Below are 12,680 nucleotides of genomic sequence, written 5' to 3'. Positions count from 1 at the left end.
AATGCTATAATCCTTTTTCCTGACCTTAATTTTTTGACAAGGCATTCGACGTTATTTTGACATCATCAAACTCTTTGGAGCAGAGACGTGACTCTTAGCATATAAATACGAAAACGTTAACAGCGAAAGTCATCAGTCATTTTTATACATCCGCACAGAATATCACTAGAAACTCTTCTTTACTTCGTATATTCATCACATTCCAAATAATAATCCACAATGGCCCAACATCTGGATTCAAGCTTCTCCATCCGAAATTTGTTGGCAGGTCCTGATGGTACCAATCCAGCGCTGACACCACCACCATCCGATGGGTCTTTATCGCCCAATACCTCTATGTCGTCGAACGAAGAGAATCATGGAAGTCGACCGAACTTGACTTATAGTGCGTTGGTGACAATGGCGATACGAAGCAGTCCTGAAGGCAAACTGACGTTGAATACAATACAAAGTTGGATCAGTGAGAACTTCCCTTATTACAGGAAGGATGAGCAAGGCTGGCAGAGCCAAATACGGCAGACGCTAAGCACGAATTCATGCTACCTTAAGGTGCCAAGAGCGTTGGACGACTCAGCACGTGGAAACTATTGGGCATTGAGTTCTGAATTACCAACAGTTCGTACTGCCAGAGTGGGAAATGGTAGTGCGATCGGAGCATTGATAAATGGTGTACCACATCCTCAGGCTCCAAATGCGGTTTACTTCCCCACGCTCCACTAGGTACATAGAGCCCATCAGACTCAATTAGTGCAGGCGCTCCAACAAACACAACAATTGCAGCAACAATTGTTTATACTGCAACAACAACAGGCTCAGCAGCACTATCAGGACGTATACCAGAAACTAATGTTCCATCAACAACAAGTCGAGTTTCTGACTTCGCAGCAAATATCCACATAAGATATTATATTTATATTTAGTAGTTCACGCTATATATGACATTATCTTATATAGACATTCGTTAGTTGGTAAGATAGAGTGACTTATGAAAGTCAGTATTGTGATATCGAAAATATTCTCGGTTAAAAAAAAAAAAATTAAATAAAAATAGATGAAAAATAAAAAAGAAATTGTTCATTAATAACCTTATGTTCTTGAAACGGAAATAGGGAAGCCTTGATTGAAATAGATGCCTTGAAAGCAAATATGCATCAGAGAGGAAATAGAAGAATATTAACAAAAACGAATATGAATGGGTAAATATAAAAAATAAGTAACTAAGTAATAAGTAATGTTGTTGATTCATCCATCTGTTGTCAATCGGTCAGTCCAGATTATTATCGATGAAAATCTATCATGTTCAAGACTACATCTTAAAAAATTGTACTAAAGGAATATTAAAATATTAATATAAACATGCAAAATGTTGCAAAGATAGTCTAATATTTTTGTTCACCTAACAGTTGTTTATAAGTCCTAAAACTAAACGAGTTATATACATACTCTAATGTGATCATGGTAACAATAGAGTTGAAATCCGGATAACTGTCTGTCCATCCGTCCGCCAAAAATTGATGTATGTATCTTAATCAAATTGAGACACATATTTCTTGGCATCATAAGGAGAAATCGGCCTATTGTCGGGTCCACAAAATGGCGATACAAAGCCATAAAGAAATTTATGAAGCGAAATTTGGTGCAAATGATAACACTAGAGAAAGGTAAATTTAGATGAAATTATTTTGAGAAAGTAAGCGGGGCCCCCTATTTAGTTCCTTTTATATATCTCATAGACTGCAAAAGTTAAATCAACCAAACATTCTGGATGCAATTACTTTAGACTATTCAATATGCAGCATGAATATTGACGAAATCGGATAATAACCAAACCTATTTACCATTGACAACTACCATACGTGCTTTAATTCAATAAAGATAACAGCCACTATACTTTCCATATAACAAATATAAATTTATAAATTAAGCTACAGTGAAGAAATCGAAACAAAACTTTGCATAAATACTGAATTTCTAGTGTGATATCGTTTCTCTACAAATCGCAAAAGACCGATTATAACTTTTCAAGGCCCCTCATATCGAGCGTGAAGGCCTCAGTACTTGTGACCAATATTTTTACCGCAAATATCGGTCTGAGATATTCAAAAGAACTTCAACAGAGTTATCTATACTACTATTATAAACAAGAAAGTATGTATGTTTGTAATGAATAAACTAAAAAATTACTGTGCGGATTTCAAAAATTCTTTCACCACTGGAAAGCTACATTGTTGTTGTTTTGTCGCATGAGCTGCGGAAACTATTAATGATAGAACAAAAGTTTGTTCTACAATATTAAATAACATATCAATTTCAAAAAATAATATCGCGACAGCATATGTCAAAATATTATAGTTATACCACAACTTGTAAAAAATCGTCCGATGTGTAAATAATTTTGACTACCTCTGTAAATGGGAGAGTGTGTATAAACATATAACTTTTAAAATGTTTGTTTAAACCCGTGCGATGCTAGTGTCCTGTAAAGGTGCTACTCCGTGCCGAAAATCTGGCAAAATCATGTCAATACTTCCTCTGGCCCCATATACTTTACACATTTAAATGAACAATAGGATTGGACTGGCCTAAGTGATTCGTTTGACACCAAAAAATAAAGATTTGCCCCTATAGTTCAGATTTAAACAGAATGTCTTCGAACCGTCTGGCATTAAATTAATTAATTATCTGATATTAAGTCGAAGAAACTCAAATAGCGGAATTGAAGCTAATAGGCTTCGAAAAGATGCTTACTTTTACAATATCCAAAATATTCGAGCTGTACTGCAATGGAAAATCGTAGATTTAAGAGCAACTAGATGATGCTATCATCGATTCGGCTATAGGATCAGATTCTCCGGATTCAGAATGCATTCCACTCAGATTTGTGATGTCACTTGGAACAACTTTAATCCTAATTGCAAATCACAACGGCTACCAACTTGGAAGACATTGAAGCAGCTCGAGTGCCGGTTTAGATGTCAAATCACCAATTTTGGTAACGACCTAACAAAAAAATGTTAAAAACATGTAAGACATGCCTATTTTAATTGAAAAGAGCACCACTTTTATTTCATCAAATAATAATTTATTTATTAATGCAAAATTTTATAATATAAATAGTGACGTATGAATCATTTACAGATTGAATTGATCTACAATATTTTGCTTAACTACTAGTACATCTCACGAATTCGGTTCAGACATGGGGTAATGTGTGGCAGACAAAAAAGCGCACTGTTGTTGATGGAATGTCATCTTCCTATAGATCTCTTCACACTGTTGCTGATATTGTTGTTGTTGTAGAGTTACCAATTGTTGTTGTAACAGTTTTGTTTGTTGTTGGTGATGCAAAAACCATTCGTACTGTTCTAGCAGCGCATGTTTCATCATCATTTGTTGCGCCCGCTCAATTTCTTGTGGTGTTGGAAAATATCTAGCCGTTGGCATTTGTGGATGTGGCACCCCCCGTGCCATTGCTTGATTGACGTTATATTTGGAGTCAAATGCATTTGGGCTGACTAGTGTTAATCCAGGTGACGCACTCTTATTAATAGACTCAACCTCAGGGTTTATGGCCCAATAATTTCCGCGTCCGGGATCGCATAGAGGGCGTGGTATTTTCACGAAGCAGGAATTCGTTGTGAGCGTATGACGAATCTGGCACTGCCAGCCGCGTTGATCTTTTCGATAGTACGGAAAATTGTCCATGATCCACTGTTGGATGCTACTCAATGTTAGTTTCTGCTCCGGGCTGCTTCGTATGGCCATCGTCACCAACGCGGAGTAGGTGTAATTCGGTCTTATGTCGATTTGCGGCGATGACGGCAGTGTCTTGTTGTCTTCACCGTTCGAGAGTATGCTGCGTATGGAAAAGTTCGACTCGAATATTGGTGACATTTTTCTGAAGAAGATGAACTATGATGGACTTGTTTCGAGGGATAGATGTTGAAGATGTTTGTGCTGAAAAAGTGAACTTGTTTTTCAGTGTGTTGTATGAGATGCAAATGCTGTCTGCTGACGAATCCTTTCAAGTCTTTGGTATTTATATCATCGAAACAGGGAGTCACTGTGACTCAATATTCGTCTTATTTTGGCTGAGAGTTATTAAGTTTTTTGTTTTAAAGTCAAGTTAATATCAAAACCAAATTATAAAATCAAGGTTAAACCAAGGGTTATAATCTGGTACACCAGTAATTATTTCAGCAATACAGCGATGTAAAATTTAAACCAACCAAGGACAGAAGATAGAACTAACATTCCTAAGAAATGTCCACTGTCCTTTAGGTTCTTTTGTTAAAAGATTAACAATTAACGAAAAAATAAGATCAGTTTTTAAAGTTTAAAATGCTTTCCCCGAAAAGGATTATATGGAACATGCAGAAGTGGTAAGCATCTATCAACTACCTGAGCTCTTGAGCTGCTTCGGTAAGCTTAACTTTCATTATGTAATACTGGTGTCAGTTTCATACCTGCTTGCATCGCTTGACCAATGAAAAAGTTAGAGGCTTAGAAAACAATAGATTCTTTGCCTCTGTAGCGCTAGTCAAAAGACAATCGCGTAGTGACCTTGATCACATTGTTATTCGGTGTTGACTTTTTGCCGCTGCAATTGCTGGCTTTTGAGTATATTTTAAAGTAATGCAATGAACAAGTATTTCAAATACAGTAAGAAATTAGTGTAAGAAAGTGAAATTATGAATCAATAATTTTCTTCATTAATAATCTTATATCATCTCAAAATATAAAGTCATTGAAATATAAATTCTAACCTATATTTCGTCTTGCCAATGAAATTTTTTGTTGATAATTTAAAAGTGTTAAAAGCTAGTTTGATCCTCTATAACATTCTTAGCGTGTCAAGTGTCACTCTGTTACCTGCCACATCTGCAGAACAGCTGATATTGCTACGCGTCATTTTCCTACCTGTGATGACCTTTTTCCGGTGTAATTTGCGACTTATCTCAGAGCTTCTATTTTCTATTGTTTAAAATGCCATTGTTCTCGCCATACTTGACTTAAGGACAATAGACTTTTTGACTTATTTTATATCGTTTATGACAGCTATAATCCTTTTTCTGACCTTGATTTTTTGACAAGGCATTCGACGTTAGTTTGACATCATCAAACTCTTTGGAGCAGAGACGTGACTCTTAGCATATAATTACGAAATCGTTCAAAGCGAAAGTCATCAGTCATTTTTAGACATCCGCACAGAATATCACTAGAAATTCCACTTTACTTCGTATAAACTTCACATTCTAAACAGTTATTTACAATGGCCCATCATCTACAATCGAGCTTCTCCATCCGAAATTTGTTGGCATGCCCAGATGGCACCAACCCAGCGCTGACACCACCACCATCCGATGGGTCTTTATCCCCAATACCTCCATGTCGTCGAATGAAGAGAATCATGGAAGTCGACCGAACTTGACGTACAGTGCGTTGGTGACAATGGCGATACGAAGCAGTCCTGAAGGCAAACTGACGTTGAATGCAATACAAAGTTGGATTAGTGATACTTTTCCCTTTTACCGAAAGGATGAGAAAGGTTGGCAGAACCAAATAAGGCAGACGCTGAGCACAAACTCATGTTTCCTTAAGATACCACGTGCTTTGGATGATCCTGGACGTGGAAACTATTGGGGCATGAGTCCAGATTTAGCAGCAGTTGGTTCTGTTAGTGTAGGTAACGGAACTTCACTTGGTTCCTTAGTCAACGGTGTAGCACACCCCACAGCCCCAAACGCGGTATATTTCCCCACACCACAAGAAATAGGGGAAACTCAGCGAGCAATGCTGATGCAGGCGATGCAGGAACAGCATGCATGGTTTTCGTACCACCAACAACAGGTGCATATATTACAGCAACAATGGGTACAACTGCAGCAGCAACAACTTCAGCACCAATATGCAGAAATATACCAAAGACTTGTCTTCCACCAACAGCAGATGGCGTCTTTTACTGGACAGCAAGTTCTTTCCTAATTTTAACTGGTTATTAAAAGTATGTGATATTAGGTGTATTCTTATAATATCTAGTGTGAAAAGATAATAAAATATGAAAAATTAAAATTGAAAAAATATCGATTTCTTTTGGTGCAGTTTAGTCATATTGAAAGGAATGAGGCTTATGAAGCATCATGGCTTTAATGTATTGGTGGGCTACGTGTAGGTATTGTTGAAGCTAAAGTTGCCAAGGCTTTTCTTAATCTTTGGCAATCTTCGTTAAAGCGCAGTCATAATCTATAACTTGTAAAAACTTCGGTGGAATGCGGGAACGAAATATTTATTTTATACTATACGTATTCATAGCTCGAAATAATTAATATAGTTTAGCAGAATATTTAACAAATGAGCATATTTCATAGTAGGCTCAATCTTGGCTCCGATGACGATATTGATTACCCTCTTCACAGCCAGTCTTATTCTATTGCAAAGTCGAGGTTGATTTATGTTTCGCAGATGATAACAACTCACACTACTTTTAATTGCAAGTGTGTGGGGATAATTCAGGCAATATTAAGTAGTCTGTGGAACATACTGGTTTGTAGCTGTGTCAACTCTCCTGGAATGAAATCCTAAATTGTCGTATTGAGATCATCCACAACTTTGTTTTTTTACCACCAAAATAGGTCATTCAATCAGCCAGTTATGGTAATTATATTGTGGTTTCATGTCAGGAAAAGCTCCTCTTTATAGTCCATGAAGTGACAGAAATCTGTTGGAAATTTTATTAATCCGCCGAGGTGTCAACTGCCATTTCCTACCATTTCTAGCTGCTTCTACAGTTGCAGCTTTATATTGTTGCAAAAACACTCGTATGTAAACATTATTATTAATCCGTCGAGGTGTCAACTGCCATTTCCTACCATTTCCTACCATTTCCAACCGCTTCTACAATTGCAGTTTGATATTGTTGCAAAAACACTCGTATGTTAGTTGTTAATTGGCAATTCTTTATGTGTCGCCACAAATTATATGATTTTTGACATGCGATTAGTTTGTCAGAAACAGTTGATCCAGGAATAACTGGAAGAGTCTGGCGCAAATCTCCCGCCACCAGAATTATTATCTTTTATTTTATTTTTTTTTTTTGTTAATGTTTTGTGCTTCTCAAGACAGCTAGCAACTCCAAGAAATTTGTGGAATGGGTCTGTGATGACGGTATTAAACGTATTATGGATCCCTCTTTGTTGATACAAACCCAAACGTGGAATGAAAGTTTCTCTCATTTTCTAAAATGTGATAGACTGGAGGTATAGTTAGTGCGACCATATAACCTTTAAAAGTCACATTAAGCGCTGACATTCTAGAAGGATTACTACTCCTTATAGACTATGTGACCGCACTTCATCTGATATTGCGAAGGACAAAAAGTGTTATATGTGATCTACCAGACTAATCCAACCAAATCTAGATTTCCAAAATTAATAAAGGATACAAGGTACAACTTTAACATACATCAGAAATATATATATACCGTAACAAATTCAAACTCAGAACCTTACGAACTTTGAAAAGCGAAATAAATCCACAAGTGTTTGGATAGCTCAACAGTCATGTGTTTTTTATTGAAATTTCAAACAGAATTTTGAAAACATCAAACATGCACTTTTTCCTAATTAATAAGATATTTGAAATCACCAAAAGAGTGGGGAAGAAGATAAAACTGCCGGCTTATGCTAAATGGTGGCCTTATTAAATTGACGATGGCGCTGGAATCTCACCAGCTTTTCATGAAAAGCTAACTGAACACTTGAGATAATTAAGATTAAGAAACAATTTTGAACGCTTTTTAAAAATTCAAATATAGTAAAAATTTAGTGTAAGAATATGAAATTATGAATCAATAATTCTCTTGGTGAATAATCTTATATCATCTCAAAATGTAAAGTCATTGAAATATAAATTCTAACCTATATTTCGTCTTGCCAATGACATTTTTTGTGGATAATTTAAAAGTGTTAAAAGCTAGTTTGATCCTCTATAACATTCTTAGCGTGTCAAGTGTCACTCTGTTACCTGCCACATCTGCAGAACAGCTGATATTGCTACGCGTCATTTTCCTACCTGTGATGACCTTTTTCCGGAGTAATTTGTGACTTATCTCAGAGCTTCTATTTTCTATTGTTTAAAATTCCATTGTTCTCGCCATACTTGACTTAAGGACAATAGACTTTCTAACTTCTATATCACTTTCGGCTGCTATAATCCTTTTTCCTAACCATGATTTTCTGACAACGCATTCAACGTTAGTTTGACATCAACAAACTCTTTGGAGCAGAGACGTGACCATAAGCATATAAATACGAAATCGTTCAGAGCGAAAGTCATCAGTCATTTTTAGACATCCGTACAGAATAGCACTTGAAATTCTACTTTACTTCGTATAAACTTCACACTCTCAACAATCATCCACAATGGCCCAAAATCTGGAATCCAACTTCTCCATCAGAAATTTGTTGGCAGGACCAGATGGCACCAACCCAGCGCTGACACCACCACCATCCGATGGGTCTCTATCGCCCAACATTTCCATGTCGTCGAATGAAGATAATAATGGAAGTCGCCCGAACTTGACTTATAGTGCGTTGGTGACAATGGCGATACGAAGCAGTCCTGAAGGCAAACTGACGTTGAATGCAATACAAAATTGGATCAGTGATAACTTTCCCTTTTACCGAAAGGATGAGCAAGGCTGGCAGAACCAGATCAGACAGACACTAAGCACGAACTCATGCTTCCTTAAGGTGCCACGTGCTTTGGACGACCCTGGACGTGGAAACTATTGGGCGTTGAGTTCTGAATTACCAGCAGTTCGTACTGCCAGTGTGGGAAATGGAAGTGCGATCGGAGCATTGATAAATGGTGTACCACATCCTCAGGCTCCAAATGCGGTTTACTTCCCCACGCCCCACGAGGTACAAGAAGCTCACCAGATCCAGTTAGTACAGGCGCTACATGAGCAGCATGCTTGGTATCAGTATCATCTCCAACAAACACAACTATTGCAGCAACAATTGTTTATACTGCAACAACAACAGGCTCAGCAGCATTATCAGGACGTATACCAGAAACTAATGTTCCATCAACAACAAGTCGAGTTTCTGACTTCGCAGCAAATATCCACATAAGAAATTTATATTAAGTAGTTCACACTATATCAGAATATCGTATATAGACATTCGTTAGTTAGTAAGATAGAGTGACTTATTAAAGCCAGTATTGATTGTGATATCGAAAATAATTTCTGTTAAAAAAAAAAATGATTAAATAAAAATAGAAGAAAAATAAAAAAGTTTTCATTATTAAACTTTTGTTCTTGAAACGCGAATAGAAATTTATGAAAGCGATAACAAAAATGTATGGTGAAGATTGTATAATAGTTCTGCTTAACAACCACTGTACTTTCCATATAACAAAAATCTTTATAATATACAATATATATTATATAAAAGAAAGTCGTGTTCGTTACTCCATTCATAACTGAAGGACGACTGAACCGTTTTGACTTAAATTTGGTTTGGTGGTAGCTTAAGACCGGGGACAGAATACTTTTTATTACATTACCATGACGTGAGTAAACTGTGAAAAAAAACCAACAAACATTCCATATAAAACAGAAATTTATTTTTCGAAACATCAGAGTAAGCGTTCATCTCATTAAAATGAAAACGAAAAAATGCTGATAGCAAAATGAAAACATTTTCAGTCATCACCAGAAATTAAATTTAGTAGTACAAATTAATGTACCCCTGTTGAATCATCAACAAAATAAGTGTGTCATACACTAATTGATGAAGAAAATGGTAGCAAAGATTACATGATACGAAACCCTCTTATTTTTCCTCAAACCGACCCACCCCTGATCTCATATTTTCAGTTGGTAGCAATGCGAGTTGAAGAAATTTTTGACAGCTCATGTCAGAAAAGGTGGGATGCCATAAGTAATACCGTTAGGAAATGCACTGATAATATTAAATTTTATGAAACTACTATTTTGCTATTCTTTGTTATAAATCACATATATTTGTATTTAATATATATTTTATGTTAATAAATTAATATATTTTGTTGCATGAATGTATAAAAAATCACGTTTTTATCTTCTTACTTATTTATACTTAGTATATAAGTATATCTAAGGTAGTATATAAATGATATAGGCCTACTGGAGAAAGGAGCATTTAAAAATAATGTCTAAAATGCAAAATTCCCAAAAGTGATTTCTAAAATGGCTAATCTAATTTTTTCGGTAGTGGCATCATTGTCCAATGTTATAAAAATGTGGATTTTGACAGAGCTCTCTCCGAACAAAAAGTTTCGTAGCATGTCATCTTTGATGGTGGTTTATATTTTCTGGATGTCCTTGGTAGAACTGAAAACACATTCCTAATGCCATTAGTTTTAGCCACTATTCGTGAAAGATCCAACATTGTGGTTGCAGTTGCTTCTTCTAGAATAGAGGGCACATTGGGCAAAGGATTGCGTACGGCTCATTCAAGACTAAAACAGTTAACATCTTCAAAATGTCGAAAATCATATGGAACGAATGGACAATGGCGCATAGACTTGCATTGGACTTACCAATCTGACGTTTGAGTTTAAACGACTTAAATTTCAGAGACGTCTTGCATTCGCTATAAATATTAATGGATTATATACAGTTAGGAGGTCGAAAAAAAGGCATTGTTCAAGAATTTTTTCTCAGCAAACTATTTGGTTTATTGATTTGAAACTTGGCAGGTATATTATGACTACCTTAATCTATATTCACATATTTTTTATTGCCAAAAATAACTATCGTGAACGTTGATATTGCCAATTTTGCAGAGGTCCGCAAAAAGAGGCCTCTTGCGGTGAGCACGATATCTCTGGACTGGATCATCTAAAATGCAAAAACCAAATAAATTTCATTAATATAATAAATAATCTAGTGATTGATTGAAGGAATTAGCCAAAAAAATGTGATTGACTGGAAAGTGCAACCTATGCTCAAAAATAAATAACGAATGGAGAATAAATAAAAACTGTATTTGTATATTATTTTAATAAAAAAAATAACTCAATAAAACCAAAAATCTCCACATTTATTGCCTCTAAGGCGGAAGAAAGTTCTCCGCTGGGCCAGCTAGTAAATTTATAAATTAAGCACCAGTGAAGAAATCGGAACAAAACTTTGCACAAATACTGCATTTCTAGTGTGATATCGTTTCTCCAAAAATCACAAAAGTCCGACTAAAACTTTTCAAGACCACTCATATCGAACATGAGGACCTCAGTGCTAGTGACCAATTTTTTACCGCAAATATCGGTAACTGTCTGAGATATCCTGAAGAACTTCAAGGGAGATATGTCTTTTAACGGATCGCCTCCGTGCAGAAAATTTTGCAAAATCAGGTCAATACTTCCACTGGCCCCATACACCTCATATACTTTAAATAAACATTTGGTTAACCTACCTAAATTCAGTAACCCTTAACCATGAAGGGTTACTTAAGAGGAATATTTCGATTTTTAAATTGATTGAATTCTTAAACGATACTTGTGAGAATTTTGGAGAAATGATATCTCGAGGTCTACTTGCCGGCATTAAAATTAATTAATTCTCACCGAAAGCTCATGAATAACTCTCACGGAATAAAATGTATTGATCTTAATTATCAGGTCCAATCAAAAAAAAAAATTAGGAACCCCTTTTAGGCACGATCATCTTCATTGAAACGAGCACCACTTCCATTTCATCAAATAATAATTTATTTATTAATGCAAAATTTTATAATATAAATAGTGACGTATGAATCACTTACAGATTGAATTGATCTACAATATTTTGCTTAACTACTAGTACATCTCACGAATTCGGTTCAGACATGGGGTAATGTGTGGCAGACAAAAAAGCGCACTGTTGTTGATGGAAAGTTATCTTCCTATAGATCTCTTCACACTGTTGTTGATATTGCTGTTGTTGTAGAGTGACCAATTGTTGTTGCAACAGTTTCGTTTGTTGCTGGTGATGCAAGAACCATGCGTGCTGTTCTAGCAGCGCATGTTCCATCATCATTTGTTGCCTCCGCTCAATTTCTTGTGGAGTTGGAAAATATCTAGCCGTTGGCATTTGTGGATGTGGTACTCCCTGTGCCATTGCTTGATTAACGTTATATTTCGATTCAAATGCGTTTGTGACGACTTGCGCTTGTCCAGGTGACGCACTCTTCTTGATAGACTCAACTTCTGGGTTCACGGTCCAGTAATTTCCGCGTCCCGGATCGCTTGGTGGACGTGGTATCTTCATGAAACAGGAATTTGTAGTGAGCGTATGACGAATCTGGCACTGCCAGCCGCGTTGATCTTTTCGATAGTACGGAAAATTGTCCATGATCCACTGTTGGATGCTACTCAATGTTAGTTTCTGCTCCGGGCTGCTTCGTATGGCCATCGTCACCAACGCGGAGTAGGTGTAATTCGGTCTTATGTCGATTGGCTTGTTGTCTTCATCGTTCGAGAGTATGCTGCGTATGGAAAAGTTCGACTCGAATATTGGTGACATTTTTCTGAAGAAGATGAACTATGTATGGACTTGTTTCGAGGGATAGATGTTGAAGATGTTTGTGCTGAAGAAGTGAGCTTGTTTCTCAGTGTGTTGTATGAGATGCAAATGCTGTCTGCTGACGAATCCT

The 12,680-nt window shown here is 36.4% G+C and overlaps 5 protein-coding genes across 5 annotated transcripts; 3 read left to right on the top strand and 2 right to left on the bottom strand.

Moving 5' to 3' along the window:
• The first annotated feature begins 219 nt into the window (after positions 1-219).
• On the top strand, positions 220-720 carry LOC128921712 (forkhead box protein fkh-2-like). The gene has a single exon (XM_054229876.1). The coding sequence runs from the start codon at positions 220-222 to the stop codon at positions 718-720; it is 501 nt and encodes a 166-aa protein (XP_054085851.1).
• A 2,030-nt stretch (positions 721-2,750) lies between these two features.
• Positions 2,751-3,894, bottom strand: LOC128921711 (forkhead box protein I1c-like). Its single transcript, XM_054229875.1, has 2 exons — positions 3,362-3,894; positions 2,751-2,778 (listed from the first exon to the last, which is right to left on the bottom strand). Exons 1-2 carry the CDS (start codon positions 3,892-3,894, stop codon positions 2,751-2,753), a joined length of 561 nt encoding a protein of 186 aa, XP_054085850.1.
• A 1,494-nt stretch (positions 3,895-5,388) lies between these two features.
• On the top strand, positions 5,389-5,985 carry LOC128921710 (forkhead box protein fkh-2-like). Its single transcript, XM_054229874.1, has one exon. The coding sequence runs from the start codon at positions 5,389-5,391 to the stop codon at positions 5,983-5,985; it is 597 nt and encodes a 198-aa protein (XP_054085849.1).
• A 2,435-nt stretch (positions 5,986-8,420) lies between these two features.
• Positions 8,421-9,134, top strand: LOC128921709 (forkhead box protein I3-like). Its single transcript, XM_054229873.1, has 2 exons — positions 8,421-8,921; positions 9,045-9,134. The coding sequence occupies exons 1-2, from the start codon at positions 8,421-8,423 to the stop codon at positions 9,132-9,134; spliced, it is 591 nt and encodes a 196-aa protein (XP_054085848.1).
• A 2,720-nt stretch (positions 9,135-11,854) lies between these two features.
• LOC128921708 (forkhead box protein I1-like) lies at positions 11,855-12,550 on the bottom strand. The gene has a single exon (XM_054229872.1). The coding sequence runs from the start codon at positions 12,548-12,550 to the stop codon at positions 11,855-11,857; it is 696 nt and encodes a 231-aa protein (XP_054085847.1).
• Positions 12,551-12,680: the final 130 nt, after the last annotated feature.

This window comes from Zeugodacus cucurbitae, chromosome 4 (assembly GCF_028554725.1).
Source record: "Zeugodacus cucurbitae isolate PBARC_wt_2022May chromosome 4, idZeuCucr1.2, whole genome shotgun sequence".
Classification (NCBI taxonomy): domain Eukaryota; kingdom Metazoa; phylum Arthropoda; class Insecta; order Diptera; family Tephritidae; genus Zeugodacus; species Zeugodacus cucurbitae.
This window is presented reverse-complemented; position numbering and strand designations above follow the sequence as displayed.

Coding starts and splice junctions, on each gene's coding strand:
- LOC128921708 (XM_054229872.1), bottom strand. CDS start 12,550: ATGTCACCAATATTCGAGTCGAACTTTTCCATACGCAGCATACTCTCG.
- LOC128921711 (XM_054229875.1), bottom strand. CDS start 3,894: ATGTCACCAATATTCGAGTCGAACTTTTCCATACGCAGCATACTCTCG. Junction 2,779..3,361: donor AAACATGCGCTGCTAGAACA/GTACGAATGGTT, acceptor TTTCCATTGCAG/TACAGCTCGAATATTTTGGA.
- LOC128921712 (XM_054229876.1), top strand. CDS start 220: ATGGCCCAACATCTGGATTCAAGCTTCTCCATCCGAAATTTGTTGGCA.
- LOC128921709 (XM_054229873.1), top strand. CDS start 8,421: ATGGCCCAAAATCTGGAATCCAACTTCTCCATCAGAAATTTGTTGGCA. Junction 8,922..9,044: donor ACTTCCCCACGCCCCACGAG/GTACAAGAAGCT, acceptor CAACAACAACAG/GCTCAGCAGCATTATCAGGA.
- LOC128921710 (XM_054229874.1), top strand. CDS start 5,389: ATGTCGTCGAATGAAGAGAATCATGGAAGTCGACCGAACTTGACGTAC.